Source organism: Urocitellus parryii, chromosome 14 (genome assembly GCF_045843805.1).
Source record: "Urocitellus parryii isolate mUroPar1 chromosome 14, mUroPar1.hap1, whole genome shotgun sequence".
In the NCBI taxonomy this organism is placed as follows: Eukaryota; Metazoa; Chordata; class Mammalia; order Rodentia; family Sciuridae; genus Urocitellus; species Urocitellus parryii.
This window is the reverse complement of record NC_135544.1, coordinates 5,125,188-5,144,185: the sequence shown is the minus strand read 5'-3', so window position 1 is coordinate 5,144,185 and position 18,998 is coordinate 5,125,188. Positions and strand designations below refer to the sequence as shown.

The window sequence follows — 18,998 nt, the reverse complement described above, 5'->3', positions numbered from 1 at the left end:
GGGACTGTCCTAAGAGAGTTGGGTCTTATTTGTTTTCAGACCTTATTCATTAATAGTCTTGGGCCAATGAATTACAGTTCATGCATTTTGCATTACTTTGATTCTTTTTGATTGTTTATTTGTTTTTGGTAGTGCCGGGGATAGAACCCTGGCCTTGTGCATGGTAGGCAAGCACTCTACTAACTGAATTATATACCCAGTTCCTGCATTACTAGTGATACTTAATGTAGACCTGATCCTTGACCATGTTTGTTGCTTCACTGATAAAGCATGTACGTGAGAAAATCAAGCTGGGAACATCCTAGATATGATTATATTTATTTGTTTACTTATTTAATTTGTTATTTTTAGATATACATGACAGTAGAGTGTATTTTGACATATTATAGATACATGAAGTATAATTTATTCTAATTAGTATCCCTTTCCTGTAGTTGTACATGATGTGGAGTTACATTGTTTGTGTATTCGTACATGAACAGAGAAAAGTTATGTCCAATTCATTCTAGTCTTTCCTATTTCCATTCTCCTGCCTTCCTTTCATTCCTCTTTGTCTAATCCAATGAACTTGTATTCTCCCCTTTATTGTGTGTTAGCATTTGCATATTAGAGAATATTCGGTCTTTCGGTTTTTGGGATTGGCTTATTTAACTTAGCATAATAGTCTCCCAATCTATCCATTTACCAATAAAAGTCGTAAAGACATTTTTTATGGCTGAGTAATATTACATTATATATGTATACCACATTTTTTTATCCATTCATCTGTTGAAGGACACCTAGTTTGGCTCCATAGCTTGGCTATGGTGAATTGAGCTGCTATAAACATTGGTGTGGCTGTGTCACTTAGTATGCTGATTTTAAGTCCTTTGGATATAGGTCATGGAGTGGGCTAGCTGGGTCAAATGGTGGTTCCATTTCCAGTTTTCTGAGGAATCTCCACACTGCTTTCCAGAGTGGTTGCACCAATTTGCAGTCCCACCAGCAATATATGTAGTGCTTTTCCTCTACATCCTTGCCAACATTTATGGTTACTTGTATTCTTGATAATTGCCATTCTGACTGGAGTGAGGTGAAATCTCAGTGTAGTTTTTTTTTTTTCCAATTAGACAACTTTTACTAAATGAGAAAACTACATTTAAAATGTGCTTTAAAACAAAATGGAATTAGGAAAAAAAGACATATGCATTTTAAAGAACTTTTGCACTGTGCTGAAAATCAAATATTTCTTGCAGTAATATAATGCACCAATCCATAAAATGTAAGTTAACAGAAAATTCTCAATTTAACATTTTCAAAGACAATATTAAGGTCAAGAATTTCACGTCTATGGTAGCACATATAGAAGGGTATTATAAATATGATGTCTATCCCTGTGAAGCTTACAAATTTGACAATGCTCAATAAAAGATTTTAGAATCACATCCAATGAATCACAAACCTGTGTCCTATAAGTTCTCCTTCTAAAATCTTTATGTTGACTTTTCTACTCCTTGCCATTTGTTAATTCTAACTCTTAAAACAAGACAAAACAAAACAAAAACAAGAAAAGAAATGCTGCAATAAACTATTGATCATGTACAGAAATTATTGCTACTATAGTTCACTACAAAGCATATCTATAGAATATCATATGACCTTTGATTATGAAAAACCAGAATTAAAATCTTTTTTTTTTTTTAATTCTCAGGTGTTTATTTGCCATCCTTGTGTCATCTTTGGCAAAACATTTACCCAAATATTCCACCCCCTACCTCGTTCTACTAGGTGATCTGTCTTATCATTTTTTTGTAATTGTTTTTTTTTTATTATTAGTTGTTCAAAACATTACAAAGCAGAATTAAAATCTTTAGTGACACAGCCTTACATTCGTATACAACATTCACATGGCAATATTAGACAGTGAAGCACCCAATACCCATAGTTGATAATATGTCCCACTGACCAGCATCCATTTTAAATACATCCTTCATACAGAGGGAGGAAAATAGTGTCAGCTTTCCAAGGCTTGTCAAAATAGGATTCTCATGTTCTGTGGATCTAAAAACAAACAAACAAACAACAACAAAAACCCCCAAAACAAAACTGATGCAAGTGAGGGTATTATCAGGAAGTAGGCATGCCAAAAGGTGTTTCGTGCAAATTAAAACCTAAAGCCAAGGTACCACATAATCACATAACCAACTAGTTGGGTGATACTATATGAGCCTTATCTTAAAATTAAATGAAATGCTACTGCACAATAGAGCATCAATAAGTTAAAAATTAGAGTGCACAAATCCAAATCAGTGGCAATTTCTGTAAAAAGCAAAATATTCACTATCAGCTGTATGTATGCCCAAACTGTTTGATTAAAAATTATTGGATTGGATAGTTCGCATATTTTTAAAACTATCAATCTCTTAAAATTCCTTTTACTGTAATGAGGCATGTTTTCTTAGTAAGAGCAAATAGATAAGTAAAGGAAAATAAGAGTAGATGAATGTCTTTAAAGCTCTTCCCATGTTTCACTTTTAAAAATGTTTCAGAAAAAAATTAAAAATAGTTGCCATTATTCTAGCAAAAACAAACAAACAAACAAAACAAGCCCCAAATAATTAAACAACCAAGCAACACTAAAACCACATTACACAGATGGATCATCATACTTTCATCTGATTTAACTATCACATCTAGTTTAACTGGGATGCTTTTCAACTTTAAAAATTGTGATACATGAAGATGTAACTTTAATGGATAATTTTGAATTTGGATTTAACTTCTTTTGTTGAATATTATAACAGAGTATACTTATTACATTACAGTGTAGCACATCTTTCTATTAGAAAAAAATTTAAGATCCTTTACCCGTCTCCTTAAGATAAAGGTGTGACATCATAAAGGGTGTCAAATGGCTCGATGGTTTTACAGTGCACACTTATATATTATGAAGTATGTCCTTAACAAGTCTGATGGTTTCTTTATAGAATTCCTTTCTTCACCTTTTCTTCGGAGGATTAGCTGTTTGACGTGGAGGGACAGGACGTCCAGAGTTCAGTCCACCATACTGGTACTTAGCTTTCTTTTCAGTTGGTTTCAATATCTGAAATGAACACATCAAAGTTTCATCCACACTCATCATTCCACCAGCATTGTCAAACTCGCCACAGTAATTTGGGGCTGAAAATAGGGTTACCAATTGTCGTTTAGCAAAAAATTCATATCCATCTCCCACCACCTGATGAGCTGACAAATCAAGTCTAAATCATGACGATTCAGAAATTTACTGACTACATCAGCTCCAAAAGTAAAAGAAACACCACGATCATTTTTCTCCCAGCCTTGCACATCCTTATCTGGGTCAGACCACAGCAAATCACAGAGTAAACCTGCATCAGGGACACCAGTAGGTCTCATAATTCTCCGAATCTGCTCCATAGATTGCAAGTCTGGTGATAGTCCTCCGTAACAACAGAAGATCTTCTCATCCACGATGGCAGCTATAGGCAGACAGTTAAAACAATCAGTGAAGGTCTTCCACAGTTTAATATTAAACCTTGGTTTGCATTCATCATAGAATCCATAAATGCGATCGATGCTAGCACATTCATGATTTCCTCTTAAGAGAAAGAAGTTCTCTGGATATTTGATTTTATAAGCCAATAGCAAACAAATGGTTTCCAAAGAGTGCTTTCCTCTGTCCACATAATCTCCTAAGAAAAGATAGTTGGCTTCTGGTGGGAAACCTCCATATTCAAATAATCTCAGTAAATCTGTATACTGTCCATGAATATCTCCACAAATTTTCAGTGGTGCTTCCAATTCCAAAAGAATAGGCTGGCTGAGGAAGATTTCACGAGACTTGATACATAAGCCCCGGACTTCTGCTTCAGTCATCTGCACAATCTTTCCTGGACGACATCCTGGTACCACCAGCAGGTGGGTTGATGTGGACACCAGACTCTCCTTCCCAGCAGCGGGAACAAGGGCTTCTCCGCTGCTGAGGCTCCAGCGACTGGCTCGGTGTTCTCTCACCTCCAAGTCCCGGGGCATTTCGATCCTGGCTCCAACTCCCCTTTTTCCTGGGCTCTCCCCCGACCCCCTCAGCAGCGAGAGCGTGTGCACACACTGGGAGGCATCCACACTCAGTGTAGAATTAATTTGCATTTCTCTAACTGCTAAAGATGTTGAACATTTTTTCATATATTTGTTGACTTATCATATTTCTTGTTCTGTGAAGTGCCTGTTCAGTTCCTGTGCCCATTTATTGAGTTATTTGTTTTTCTGGTGTTAAGTTTTTTGAGTTCTTTATATATTCTGGAGATGAGTGCTCTATCTGAGGTGCAGGTGGTAAAGATTTTCTTCCATTCTGTAGGCTCTCTCTTGATATTCTTGATGGTTTCCTGTGTTGTGAAGAATCCTTTTATTTTGATACCATCCCATTCATTGCTTCTTGATTTTATTTCTTGTGCTTTATAAATCTTATTGAGGAACTCAGTTCCTAAGCTGGCATGCTGGAGAGTTGGGTCTACTTTTTCTTCTAGTAGGTGCAAGGTCTCTCATCTAATGCCTAGGTCCTTGATCAACTTTTGAATTTTTTGCAGGGTAAGAGATAGGGGTTTAATTTTATTTTTCTACGCATGGATTTCCATTTTTCCCAGCACCATTCCAGTGTATGTTTATGGAACTTTTGTCTACTACGAGATAACTGTATTTAGACAGGATTAACTTTAGAGGAAAGTGCTTTATTTTACGCTTTTGCTCCCCCGAGTAGAGAGATTCTAAGATGATTAAATGGAGTGGAAAACTGCCGGTTTGGGGAGTAAGGGAGTTTATTCTCCAAATCATAGCTTCCAACTAGGTCAAAAGTGTAGTAAATGATTTGCAGTTTGGTGGATAAGCTTGCTTTAAGAGCACAGTTGGTGTCTTGTTAATAATTTCAGAGGATTAATCTTTGATTTAATAAGCTTGGAATCTGACTATTGTATTCATCATTGACTTTTCAAAAAGTCCCTCCCTTATTGTGCGCCAAGAGCTTAAGACAGACACATTGACAGTGTACACTGAGATATGAGTTGCTATTGAAGATATCAGCCAGTATTGAGTGTCTTAGGATACAACGTAACTTGTAAAATTTGCTGTTTCTTGACCCAACTTTTATTATATAGATTTAACCTCACCAAGTTGGGCGAATATTGAAGAGACTACGTACACATGCGTAATATCATGTGATCAATAAAGAGAACAGGGTACTCTTATGCACTGGATGGAGTACTTCTGTGGTAATTTTATGGATAATGCCAAGTTTATAGGTATGTCTATGTTTTTATTTATTAGAAAAAAATTTCCTTAATTCTAGGAAGTTTTGATCTCCTTTTCAAATTTCAGCATCTTTGAAATCAGCATGTCTCGTCATACATGCATGTATGACAGGTCAACAGCATAATAGCTGTTATGGTTTTGACCTGATATGCTCCCCAAAGGCTCATGTGTGTACAGGTGGGGCTTTTAAGCAATGTTTGGATGATGAGGGCTCTTCAGAGTGGATGAATGTGGATTAATCCATAGATGGCTGAATGGACTGCTAGATGGTGGGACCCAATAAGTCACAAGGGGCATGTCCTGGAAAACTTATCTTCTCCCTTTCTCACTTCCTCACCTTCCCTCCCTCTCTTTCTTTTTCTCTATTTCTTGGCTGCCATGAGATGAGCATTTTTCCCGTGCTCTGCTCTTCTGCCATGAAAACTGTCCCTCACCTCAGGCCCAGAGCAATGGAGCTGGCCATCCATGGACTGAATCTTCTGAAACTGTGATCCAAAATAAACCTTCCGTCCTCTAAGTTGTTCTTGTTAGGTATTTAGTCACAGTGGTGCAAAACTATCCCAGTCGTCTACTGTCTGTCTTTTGTCAGCTGGGTGACAGCAGTGCTGTTGTTGTGCAACCCTTAACGGACACCAACCGGGTTCCCCCATGGAGTGTGATGGGACAGGGACAGCCTTTGGGGGTTTCTCTGAGCAAAGCACTTAAGGACTAGTTAAGGAAGGTATGGGAGTCCAGCTGGTGTGTGGAAACATTCTTTGACAACTTCTGGTGTCATAAAGAAAGCATCAACATTAAAATTTGGGACTGGCTATCAGTGGCTTGGAAGAAAATTTCAGAGATGTTAGCCGAGCACTCTTTGAAGGAAGGCTGTGATGTCAGTGGTTTTAGGTACAGAGCAAAATATCACATAGGAAAACATAGATGTCAAAGATTTAACAAGTGATTCAAAAGAGTTAGACTCTGAAAAGTTTTTGATTTATTAACAAATTTAATTTTCCCAAGAATTCACAAAAGTGATCAATGGTAAAAAAAAATCTATAAGTAAATTTAAAAGAAGTCTTTTAATAAGTATAAATACAAAAAAATGTAGGTATAGGAAATCATTATATTATAGATCTCTCCCTCCCTGTCTCCTTTCCTCTCTTCCTTTTCAACCTTTCTATCCATTTTTTTAAAACTATAGAACATACAAGAAACTGTCACCTGTGTGGCTGAGGTATGGGAAAGAAGACTTATTTTCCATGTAATATTTTGTTCACTGTATTTTTATCAGAGCTATACAAACTCCAGGTTTAGATAGTGAATGTTTTTTTTTCCATTGGATTTTTAAAGTGAGTACTAACATATCAATTGTACATATTGAACAGATTCACTGTGATATTTCCATACATGCATACATTGTGCATTGATTACGTCCATCTACCCCACCCTGGCACCCTGCAAGTCCATAGTAATCTCTCCTACTTTTCTACTTTCAGATATTCTTTTTCTTAAGTGTCCACATTTGAGAGAGAACATAAAAATAATTGTCTTTGTTTCTGGCTTAGTTTGTTTAACATGATGTCCTCCAATTCCATCCATTTTTCTGCAAATGATAGAATTTCATTCTTTTTTATCTGGTGCATCACAGTTGTACATAATGGTGAGATTTGTTGTTACATATTTATGCAATATAACACTATGATTTTGGCCAAAATTATTCCCCATTGTTTCCCCTAATTTCATTCTTCTTTATGGGTGAATAATCTCCCCTCTCTATATGTGATATCATCATATCCATTTATCTGTTGATGGAACCCTAGGCCGATTTCATATCTTAGTGATTATGAATAGGGCTGCAATAAACATGGGTGTTTATCTCTTTTGTATACTGACTTCCTTTGGGTTTACACCTACTAGTGTGATAGCTGGATCACATGATAGTTCTATTTTTAGTTTTCCGAGTTGCTTCCATAGGGTTTGGGGCTGTACTAATTTACATTCCCACCAACAGTGTATAAAGGTTCCTTTATCTATACATTCTCACCAGCATTTGTTTTTTTGTTTTTGTTTTTGGTAATAGGTATTCTAACTGGAGTGAGATGGTATCTCATTGTAGTTTTGATTTGCATTTCCCTTATGGCATATTAAACATTTAAAAAATATGTTTATTGGTCATTTTTTTCTTTTGAGAAGTATCTATTCAGATCATTGCCCAGTTTTTAATGGGATTACTTGGTTTTGTTTTGTTTTGTAGATGGACAGCATGTCTTTACTTTTTTATGTGATGCTAAGGATCGAACCCAGTGCCTCACACATGGTAGGCAAACACTCTGCCACTGAGCTACAGCCCCAGCCCTTAGTTTTTTTGTTGTTGTTAAGTTTTATGATTTTTTCTGTATAATCGAATATTAACCCTCTGTCAGATGAATAACTGGCAAGTGTTTTCTCCCATTCTGTGGGTTTTTTACACTCTGTTCTTTCCTTTGCTGTGCAGAAGCTTTTTAATTGGATATAATCCACTTTGTCAATTTTTGTTTCCATTTTCTGTGCTTTTGGAGTCGTCTCCAGAAAATCATTACTTGTACCAGTATTTTGAAGTGTTTTCCCTGTTTTCCAGTAGCTGTTTCAGGTCTGACATTAAGATCTTGGATCCATTTAGAGTTGATTTTTGTACAGGGTGAGAGATAGGGGTCAAGTTTCAATCTTATGCATCTGACTATCCGTTTTTCCCATCAGGGAATGGTTATCACCTTTCAAGTCTTTTATCTGACTTTTTTTTTTTTTTTTCATTGCTGAGGATGAAACTAGGACCTTGTCCGTGCTAGGCTAGAGCTCTAGCACTGAGCTGTATCCCTAGCCCAGCAATCTGTTTTGGTTACTATCACTGGACCTCTAAGTAACATGTTGAAATTACTAGTATTAAGCATTATCTATTGGTTCTGTGTTGGATTATGATCATTCACTCATTTACCCTGTCTTTTCAACATGCACATTCAACCTTCCTGTATTCTGCCCTCCTTTTATATTGTGGTGTTTGAAAGATCAATATCCACTCCTGACGTGATGATGACTATGCAAATGATACTCATAGATGAACCAGATAATACAGTGATTATCTTCTTGTTTGTCTTTTGTTAACAATTAAGCCTTCTTTTTTTGATTGCTAGGTTTTCTATGTACTTTTCTATGTACTTCTATGAATTACTAATTCACAAACTCTACCTAGTCAAAAATAATCACTCCTTTCTTTTTCCTGCCATACTACATGCGTACATGTTATTTTAGTTGGAGTTTGAGCTAATGGTTTAACATTTACATTCATAATCATAAAATCCCTTGGGGCTTATTTTGCTCATCTTTGAAGCTTCAGAGTTTCTAGCTTAATGTTTTTCAAATAGTAGGATCAGTATCATTATGCTTTTTAGTAATGGCTGAGCATCTCTTAATTAGTAGTATGGTCTCTTGTCTCCAGATATATTGACTGCAATCAAGAAACCAGAATGTGATATGTAGAATCATGCATGTGGCTTTTAATAATTAGAAATAATTTTTTCACGTGCTTTGAGAGATACTCTCCAATCCTCCTCAGAGTTAAGCAGTTTTGTCCCAAGGTTTCTTGTTGGTGTTGAGTGGAACAATATGGGACTCTCTGTACGGGCTTTGCCAGCCTCTCACTGCCATCTCAGCTGCTATTTTTCTTTGTGGAGGGCAGTGCCTCAGGCTGAACCGCAAGCTGTCACCTCCTGCTCTGTTTTGAACTTTTTTTTTGTCTTCTTCACAACACCTATTCTCACTTTTTATAATTGTTGAAAGAGAGTGAATTGGTTTTGTGCTTGGATTTAGAACCTGTCAGAAGTAATTTGCTTTCAGCTTACTGTGGACAGCGGTACCAGGGAGGTAGCACTTTTAATAGTTATCTCAAACACAAGAAGTTGTTCGAGCTTTGTGAAACAAACGGTTTAATCCAAGGTAGGAAATGAGAAAAACTCAGAGAGTCACTGCGAATTTAGTTTAACCTAGGGGACTTAAACTAGGTGTAATTTATGAGCTATCGCTGTCTCCTACAATAGTCATATTTTGGAAATTGTTTAACAAGCTTTAATATCTTATGGCCATGGAAATTTTCACTTTGTATGGCTTAAAACTTTTGTAATAAAATCTTTTACAAACAAAAATGTCCTCATCTCTTTTTGACATTGTCAAGAAACAATGGAGAGGATTTGTAATTTGTGATAAAATGTGGGATGTGCTTCAGCCCTGGAGACCTACTCCACCTGATTATTAATTGTAGCTACCTGGGTCTTAATATTCTGTATATTTTATATCATAGCTCAGAGGAGGAGTTTGTGACACCATACCTGAATGAAGAATGTGTTTTTGTTTTCAAGTAGTTTGATGGTTCCTTTCTTAAAAGGAGTCTAGTTTTCTGATTTTATATTTTTTCATTCTTAAACAGAAAGATTTCATTATTCTATTTCCATGTTCTCACCAGATGGACTAAGAGACATAAACAGAAAGGTGATTCTCTGAGAAGAAAACAGAAACCTGGGATGGTAATAACAAGGGGACAGAATCATAAACAAAACAAAACAACAAAACAGAATTTTTAGAAAAAAAATCAAAGATCCAGAGAACAAGAAAACTTGGACTCATTAGTTGCCATCAGAAGTCTCAAGCTTTTGCAATGGGTCCCTGTATTATACATGTTCTGATAGGAAAACAGAAATAATTCTAGATATTTCAAACAGTAGGTTTTTTTTTTAATGGGATCTGGTTGAAGGGCTGGTGGAACAAAAGAAGGAAAGAAGGTAGGAGAATGTTAGGCAAATGCAGGGATACAAGAAAACCCTAGCACTCCTGGGCTAAAGAAGCACAGGTAAAGGAACTTCTCCAGGTGTGCAGTCTGGCTGGGTCTCAGGGGTCTGTGTTGAAAATTCCTTCTCTCTTCTGCCCTCCTCCCAGTCTCCCTACTGTGTTCCCATTGGCAGAACCTAATTACGAGTCAGTTGTCCCGGGAGCCTGAGAAATGAAGTTTTCTGGTTCCCGGGCCCCTAAAATACAGAGTATAGCACAGGAGGGTAGAAATGGAGCTGAGCAACTGAAAAGCCAATGGGCTAGTACAGACTCTTGTTAGAAAAAAAGATCAGAGGTCACTTTGTAGTCTTTTGTGAACCTAGGTTTACCTGACAGTGCAATAATCTTGGGCAAAAACCATTGTAATACTAGGCCTAGTGTTTGAAATCCTGAAACAAAGTGTGTTGGAGGACATAGTTATACTTGGGAAAAATTATTCTCCACCACCAGAAAGACAGTCTCTGCTTTAAATTCTTTGCTTTAGTGATATATTTTTATAAAATCTTGATCTATTGATCCATTTTGGCAGAAGAATTCTTTTTTTTTTGAGTACCAGGGGTTGACCCAAAGGTACTTAACCACTGAGCCACATCCCTAACCCCTTTCTTTTACATCTCATTTTGACACAAATTCTTGCTAAGTTGCTTAGGGCCTTGCTAAATTGCTGAAGCTGGCTTTGAATATGTAATCCTCCTGCCTCACCCTCCCAAGTAGCTGGGATTACGGATGAGTGACACACTGTGCCCAGTGAGACTTTTTTTAAAAGAGAAAATTCTTTTTTGTACATGATGTTTTATCCCTCATAGGAATTTGTAATTGTTACATTTCAAGTCATTGAAAAATATGAATTTAAGAAACAAGTTTGACTACATGTAGTGTTGTTCCAGTATGTAAAGGTTTAAGGGATTACTCAGATCTCTGGGGCATTGTCTCTAAATGGCAACTCCTAAATTATGTTCTGGGGTAATGTGTTGGTGGTAAGAAGAGGTACAATGGCAAGAGTTTATATAGATTTATACTTGCTTTGTTAAAGGATAATTCTATGCAATTGAGGTATGTTTCCATTGGGGGAAAACAAAGGAAGAGAGATGCTCAGAGGAGGAGCACCCAGTTTATTCTAAGAGGTTCAAATCATCTTTGGTGATTTGACAAGGGAGAAAAAGAAAACAGAGAAAGGCCACATTTGGGAGAAAGATGACAGGTTTAGTCATGGTAATTATTTACGCTTGTCTATGGAATATACAAGGGGACATTTCTAGTAGCCTTGTAGGTGTCTGATTGAAACTCTAGGTAATTTTCCAAATAAAGGATTTAGTTAAAACAGAGTACTTTAGAATAGAATAAATAAATTTCAGTTCACTGAAAAGAACTAATTTGGGAAAATGCACTAAAGGTAAATCATTGTCCTTGCTGCCCCTTTCTCTGTCCGATCATATTGCATGTAGTTGCTGAGAGATTTTAAAGCAGAATTTGTGCTCATGATTTAAGGAATCACTAATGTACATCAGCCCTGTTTAGTTCAGTGCATGAATTACAGCTGTGCTTGGGAAAGATGATTGACAACTAATATGAGACAATGGAACCTATAAACTTGGCCAGGAGTGTCTAGTCCGGCTTCCTTCAGTTGTGCCCCTTCACACAGGACAAGGTATCCATGAGCCAAAGTTCTATGTCCTCTTGTAGACAGATAGCCTATACCCCATCCTCAGGGGGAGGATATCACATGCAAACACCAGGACCCCAAAATTCCCTTCTGCAAAGACCTGGAGTCTACTTCCAGAACTTGCAGGGGCCTTTTGCCTAGTTTATTCTCTCAAGAGAAAACTGGGCTGCTAGTATACACCCCAGGGCCTGATGGTTGGCCAAGGGTGACAGCAAAGGTGTGGACTATAAGAGAAAAGTTTTGTACCAGATACTTGTTAAAAACAGCAAGAAATTGTATTTGTGCTACTGCAGTAGGGGAGAGAGACTTCAATATAACTCTGAATACGACAGAGACAGTTGTGAATTTATGGTCCAGCAGCAGAGTGAGGGAGGCGAGGAGTGTATGGTAAATGGCTAAAGGCAGGCCAAGGGCTTAGACATGCTGTATAGGGAATGAGGACCTTGATCAGCTATCAAAGGTGGAGATTCTTTGCTAAAGCTGAGCTCAGCAGGCCAAGGTCAAAGGGGCTTCAGAGGAGTCTGACTATACTCAGGTCAAGGAGGGAGTCTGGCTGGGATGGAACTTGGACTTGGAAGTTGGAGTATCCATATTTATACGCAGAGACTCATCCCTCATAGTGTGGGCCACGGCTTGGGTGCAAGGAGAAGGAGGCCAGGCATCATCATATTCTGGCTTAGAACTCTGAGAGGTCTGAGAGCTTTAGATTTGTATCTGGTTTTCTAGCTGTAGGTTCCTTTGAGGAACTTGAAAGACAGTGGACAGCAGGGATGGGACAGAGGTTATCTGTGGGGATTCTTTCAACAGAGGAGAAACCTCAGAGGCTACATACTCATGAACTTCCTCAGGCATCTGGACAGGGAGGGGAGTTTGAACTGTAGTGACCCTGAGTGAAAGGAAGAGAAGATTTGAGGGATCAGGTCAGGGTGAGTCAGCAAGGAAGAACCCTTTCCCTTTTCATCTCTTCACTCCAAGCCAAGCCCCAAAGACAGCCATCATCTTTGGCAAAAATGTTGTAAAATTTTTATGTCATTACTGCCCTAGAGTTATACATATATATTAGTGGGGTTCATTTTGACATATTCATAAATGCATATAACATAATTTTCTCCACTTTAATCCCCAGTCCTTTCCCTTTCCCTTTCTCCTTCCCCCCAGTTAAAAAAATAAAAACAGAAGGAAGATCACTAGAGGAGAGGTAGGAGATCAGAGGGGTGCTAATTTTTAATGTATGTTATGCACAATTATTCATTGTGGGCTGCAGCTTTACACACGTTCACGCTCACATGTACACATAATACTTTCACCATGAAGGTGTATGTGCAGTGGTGGCAGGATAAAACAAATATTTTATCTCTAGCAGCTTGTTAGATTGATTTATGGCTTTTAAGTATTTAGGCATATTTTACACAGGACTCTATTTATATTCGTGCTTCGGGCTCTGCATATGTTAGGAAGGGGGCTGCAAATTTATTGACTGGCCTGTAGCACAGACTCCATAAGGGGGCTAAAGAAATTTCCGTGCCCAGAGGTAGAACATACCTGCCTAATGAACAAGTGCAATTGAGAGAGGGTTGAATGATATAGAGTTGATTAAGGGGAAGGCAAGAGGACTCTCAAAGAGAAACAATGGGAGAAGAGGGAGGAACATGGGCTTAGAAATTAGTGTGAGAGCTTTTTGAATCAAGTGGCCTGTCAAAATCCTTCCGAGTTGGCTGGAGCCAGGAAATCTGCAGAAGTCTAGTAATAGGAACTATCTTTTTTTTTTTTTTAACCAATATCATTCTTTCAGATTTTTAGTTAACACTTAGAACCTTGGAGAAAATAAATAATTCGATGGAGTTGTGTGGATAAGTCAAGAAAATTCATGCTAAAGACTTGAAAAATAGCAGTGAACTCTGCAATTGCTAGATAATACACAAGGCAGCCCTTTTCTCTGCATTACTTTTTCTCAAAAGTTTTCTTATTGGAATTTTTGATGGGACCACACTTTATAGGATGTATGACTGTAAAACTTTATGATGAGGATTCTTTTCTAAAATAAATTACTGTGAGGACAGTTTATGAGACCACTTCTCGGTTCCATGTCAAGACATGCCATCTTCTAGAACAGAATGTGATTTCCACATTTTTAGTATGCTAAAAGCTGGTGGTGGGTATTTTGGGGGCATACTTGAGAGTGCCAGAGTCAGTCATTCATTCACAGAATGAATATCATAGCAGGGCCACTGATCCCTGGGGTCCTTTGCTATTGGCCAGTCTGAAATTTTGGCCCCACCTGGGATTTGTAGCTCTGGAAAAGTGATTCACACTCTGTTAATAAGTGGGGTGAATCATATGTGTTGCCTTCTGGTTTTCCCAGTCTGTGTGGGGATAATGAAAGAATCAAACGTGCCCCTACAGAAGGAGAGGGGCACATAAACACATCCTGTAATGTATGTTACTCCTCTGCTTATTGCTATTTTAAATTCAGCCTTCGTAGTCAGCAATCTGGCACCATTTCCTAGCCTTCATTTCATTCCATTTGTATTCTAAGTTGTAATTCCCTTTCCAGTGCACTTTAGTGCTTAAGTTCTATTTGTCAGCTGTTGTTTAAAGGAACAAATAAATTTGTCAGTATTCAGTAAACACAGAATAACCCAGAAAAATAAAAGTCTAAATCTAAAGTTTTTAAATGTTCAGAGGCAGCAAAGATGACTGTCTAAACTAGTGATCCAGTTACATGTAACTTAGTCATGTTTTCTGGATTTACATAGGTGGGTGGCTTTCCATTTCTTTAAACACCTGAGTTCCAATTCTTGTTATAGTTGGTATTCCTCTGGAGGTAAGGAGATTTGAATGACTTAGTTGTTTCATGAGCCACATCCAACACCTTTTAGAAATTGCCCAACATTGACACTCATTTTGTAGGCTAGTGCAGTAGGTTAGGTTTGTTGTGGTTATAATTTTGGTATCAAGAGATAAGTTTACAGTGCAACATGACATATCTTCCCCCAGAAAATTTTAGTTTGAAACAATCTGACACAAACCCATTTTCAATGTGATAGTATATGTGCAATGGGCAGGGGGTAGATTGTTTTGTGTGTGTTATCTTAGGGAATGATCTTTAAAAATAAAAACCTGGAAAATATTGCTGGAAAGATAGACCCCTTTAACTATTAAAGAGACATCCCCCACTATTGAAGATATCACCAACTTGCAAACTCAACAGGATTCAGAGTTGAGTTGACTATGAGATGGGTTTGAGAGCTTCACACTTTAATTTTTAAGGTGTGTTGCTTCTTAATACGTGTATATAAATATTTCCTGCTTAGATTCTGCAGTATGTTTTGCTACTCTAGATTGCATGTGGGGGGACCCCATTCTCTTCTCTCCTTTCTTCCAATGTCAAGATTCTAATAGCTGCTTGGCTAGAGGCATAATGGACCTATCAACCTGCAGTTACCATGAGTGGCAGCCTCATTATAACTGTGCAGCTTTCAAGTCCCACAAGTCCCATCACCTGCACAACCTGAGAAGACCTACACAGTGCCCACAAAAGAGTCTTGACATGGCCATTTTTAGTCCCTGCACTTTGCTGATGTAGATGGAACAGAGATGGAACTCAGGCCCGCTCCATTTTCTCTGAAGCACTGGAGTATGGGTTGTCTCTCTGCTTCCCTGCTCAGCAACTTGGATCTTTGTTTTGGTGTACCCACAGTGAGCCAAATTAAGAATCACCATATGCCTCCTAGCAGTTAACAGCAGACAGCCAGAGGTGTTAAAGTCGCTCATTCAGAACACCTGTGACTGATTCGCCTGCTTAATGCTGGATCTCCTTTGTTTTAATTGTATCCCCTTCAGCCTCTAAGCTTACAGCTTTAATTCCTGCCTCTGATTCCTATGAATTGCACTTTGTACTTTCTCTGCTGGTAAATGACCTTGGTTTCTGTTGTGCTGTAGGTGGAAACTTTATGTTCTAACTCAATTTTATGGGTTCCGGTTCCTATCATTGACCACTGACCAGCCTAGACCCTTTCTGAGCAGCAGCTACTCCAGTGCAATGAATTGCCTTTTGTCTCAAATTCTCTTTCATGTCTTCCTGTTTCCCTGCCCTAATGATTATTAACTTTTGCCAGCTATCCAATTCTGTATGCCATTACATTTTCGAGGTGTGGATGAGTATTCTTTTTGATGCTGAAAGTCAAATATAGCAAATGCCAAATAAACACATATATACCCAGGTTTACACGTCACTCATCACTGATGACAGAGGCATTTTTTTAAAAGCAATTTCCCAGAGATCAGTGTGCTTCCTCTGCCATAATCTTATCTAACCTTTAATTTTTTAAAAGCCTTTCTTGATAATTGATTTCTCATTGGATGTGTTTTTGTCACCAAAGAGTTTATATTTATTTGAGACAGTGTGCACTGACCGGCATTAAATAAATGATTTTTGTGAGTTTTACCAGAGAATTTTTTTTTCTGCTGTATTTATTTATTTGCTGATCTTCCCCTCCTACCCTCCACTGCAGGTGCTGGAAGACAGATTTTTTTTTTTCCATTTCCTTACATTTATTTTTAAAATTTCAAATCAGAACCCACAAAATCATGAGTCAGGATCATTCAGAAATTCCACATTACCTATTGTGATAATGTCTTAATTCTTCCTCCTTAGTCATAGATCTCCACCCACACAGTCAGGAAACAATTGCTTCCCACATCCATCACTTCTGCCTCCACATTATCATGTTTCAAAGGTTTTCCAATTAATCCTGTGGAAGCTAGAATCATTCCTAATTATAATCCTGTTAGGCCTCTTTATTTCTTGATGTGCTTGTTAATTCATGTCCACCCGCAACAGTCTGTAACATAGTGCTATTATCAGCTCTTTTGTCTTTAAAAGCCTCTGTCTACCATTTTGACTAAGATTGATTAACTGCACTTTGTTGAAATCGATCATTTTGGATTAAAAAAAAATCTATCCTGTATATTTCTTCTGGCTCCTTTTGCATGATTTCACTGCCTCCCCCACCCCCACCCCAATTAATCAATCAGCCATCCTGGTTGCTTTTTCCTTTTAGGCTTCCTTTCTCTTGCTTCTTCTTTTTAAAGAACTGTCTATCTTGACCTCCTTATTTCTTCTACCCTCCCGTGGACAACACCGCTCCAATGGAAACCCAATTGCAGGAGGCAGTGGAATAAATTCTCCTTTAGCATCTGGCCAGACATTACTCTCATTTCCTTTTTCACAGAATGAGAAGGATATTCCTTCTACTTGACAATCCTGTCCTTACGCAGTTTTGGGGGTGAGATTCTTGATGATTGACTGCCAGGCACTTTACAGTGACAGTGTTACATACTCCTTATTTATAGCCTCAGACTCTGAATTCTCCTCTTAACCAGAGATACCAAGATTCTTTGGGGCATACTAGTTAACATTTTCTTTTCTTTTCCTAGGGACTGACTTTAACATTGAGAGCTTACCTCTGCCTCGGAAAGCCCATCACGACTGGGCCCTTTTTCATGAAGAGTCCCCGAAAAACAATTATAAGCTCTTTCATAAACCAGTTATCACCTTGTTCAATTACACTGCCACCTTCAGCCGGCATTCCCACTTGCCACTGACTACCCAATACCTGGAGGGTGTGGAAGTCCTCAAGTCACTCCGATACCTGGTTCCTTTGCAGTCCAAAAACAACCTAAGGAAACGCCTTGCTCCACTGGTGTACGTACAGTCAGACTGTGACCCACCGTCGGACAGGGACAGCTATGTCCGTGAGCTGATGACCTACATTGAGGTCGATTCCTATGGTGAGTGTCTACGAAACAAAGATCTCCCTCAGCCGCTGAACAATCCAGCCTCCATGGATGCCGATGGCTTTTATAGGATTATTGCACAGTATAAGTTTATCCTTGCTTTTGAGAATGCAGTTTGTGATGACTACATCACCGAGAAGTTCTGGAGACCACTGAAACTGGGGGTTGTCCCTGTCTATTACGGATCCCCCAGCATTGCAGACTGGCTTCCAAGTAACAGAAGTGCTATTCTTGTATCAGAATTTTCTCACCCCCGAGAACTGGCGAGTTACATCAGACAACTGGATCACGATGACAGATTGTATGAGGCCTACATGGAATGGAAACTGAAGGGTGAGATCTCTAATCAGCGGCTTCTGGCCACTCTCAGGGAACGAAAGTGGGGAGTGCAAGACATCAATCAGGACAATTACATCGATGCATTTGAGTGTATGGTGTGCAGCAAAGTGTGGGATAACATGAGGCTACAGGAAAAGGTAAGTGCATCAAGATCTGGCAAAGGGGTGCTAGGCTGGTCGTTTCTAGGATCTCTGCCATTTCTCAATGTGCTGCCCTTCTTTCTCTGGCTGCTGCCCATCACTGTTCTTCATTCCTAGCAGGAGGCTGAGGTCTTCAAAAAGATCTTCATTAATATCTTTGGGACTGGTATGAATTTTACAAGTCATGTCCTTAGAAACCAACTCAAATGAAGCAAAACAAAATGAAACAAAAACAAACAAGTCATGTCTTTTTTCCTGAAGTTCTTCAATTTTCTTCTGGAAGACCCCTGTACTGCAGATGCTGGGGCCTCCAGAAGGAGGGAAGAAGCCTTAAAAAAAAAAAATGGCAAGTACAGTGTCACACACCTGTAATCCCAGTGACTTGGGAAGTGAGGAGGAGAATTACAAGTTTGAGGCCAGCCTCAGCAACTTAGAGAGAGCTTTTCTCATACTAAAAAAGAGGTGAGGATTTAGCTCAGTGGTGAAGTATCCCTGGGTTTAATTCCAGTGCAAAAATGAAAAAATAAGTTCTGCATATCAGCCACATGTTGATCCTTTCACCTTTTCATTGATACTATGACGAAGGAGGATGGTGGTTTCTGCCAGACCCTTTAATTCACGGCCCCCAGCCTGCCATCCTGAAACTCATTTTCATTTCCTGAACTCGGTTACCCACTACCAACAACCCCATTCTTGATTTTTTTCTTTTGGGCACACATATATGCTTCTTAACACAGATTGAGTATCTTTTATCTGAAGTGCTTGGGACCAGAGTATTTCAGATTTGGGAGTTTTCCAGGTTTTAAAATGTTTACCTAGACTTTACCTGTTGAACATCTTTAATCTAAAAATCCAAAATCTGAAATACTCCAAAATATAAAAAGTTGTGAACATTGTGTTGGTGTAAAAAAAAAAAAAAA

General features: G+C 38.4%; 1 protein-coding gene and 1 pseudogene across 1 annotated transcript in view; one reads left to right on the top strand and one right to left on the bottom strand.

Annotated features, from left to right (window-relative positions):
• Pofut3 (protein O-fucosyltransferase 3) overlaps positions 1-18,998 on the top strand; it is a 101,079-nt gene that overhangs the window by 59,960 nt on the left and 22,121 nt on the right. The window contains exon 4 of the mRNA XM_026409453.2: positions 17,240-18,075. Within this exon, the coding sequence (XP_026265238.2) occupies positions 17,240-18,075 (836 nt within the window). The remainder of the gene's footprint in view (positions 1-17,239; positions 18,076-18,998) is intronic.
• Positions 2,978-3,898, bottom strand: LOC144250178 (serine/threonine-protein phosphatase PP1-beta catalytic subunit pseudogene; annotated as a pseudogene).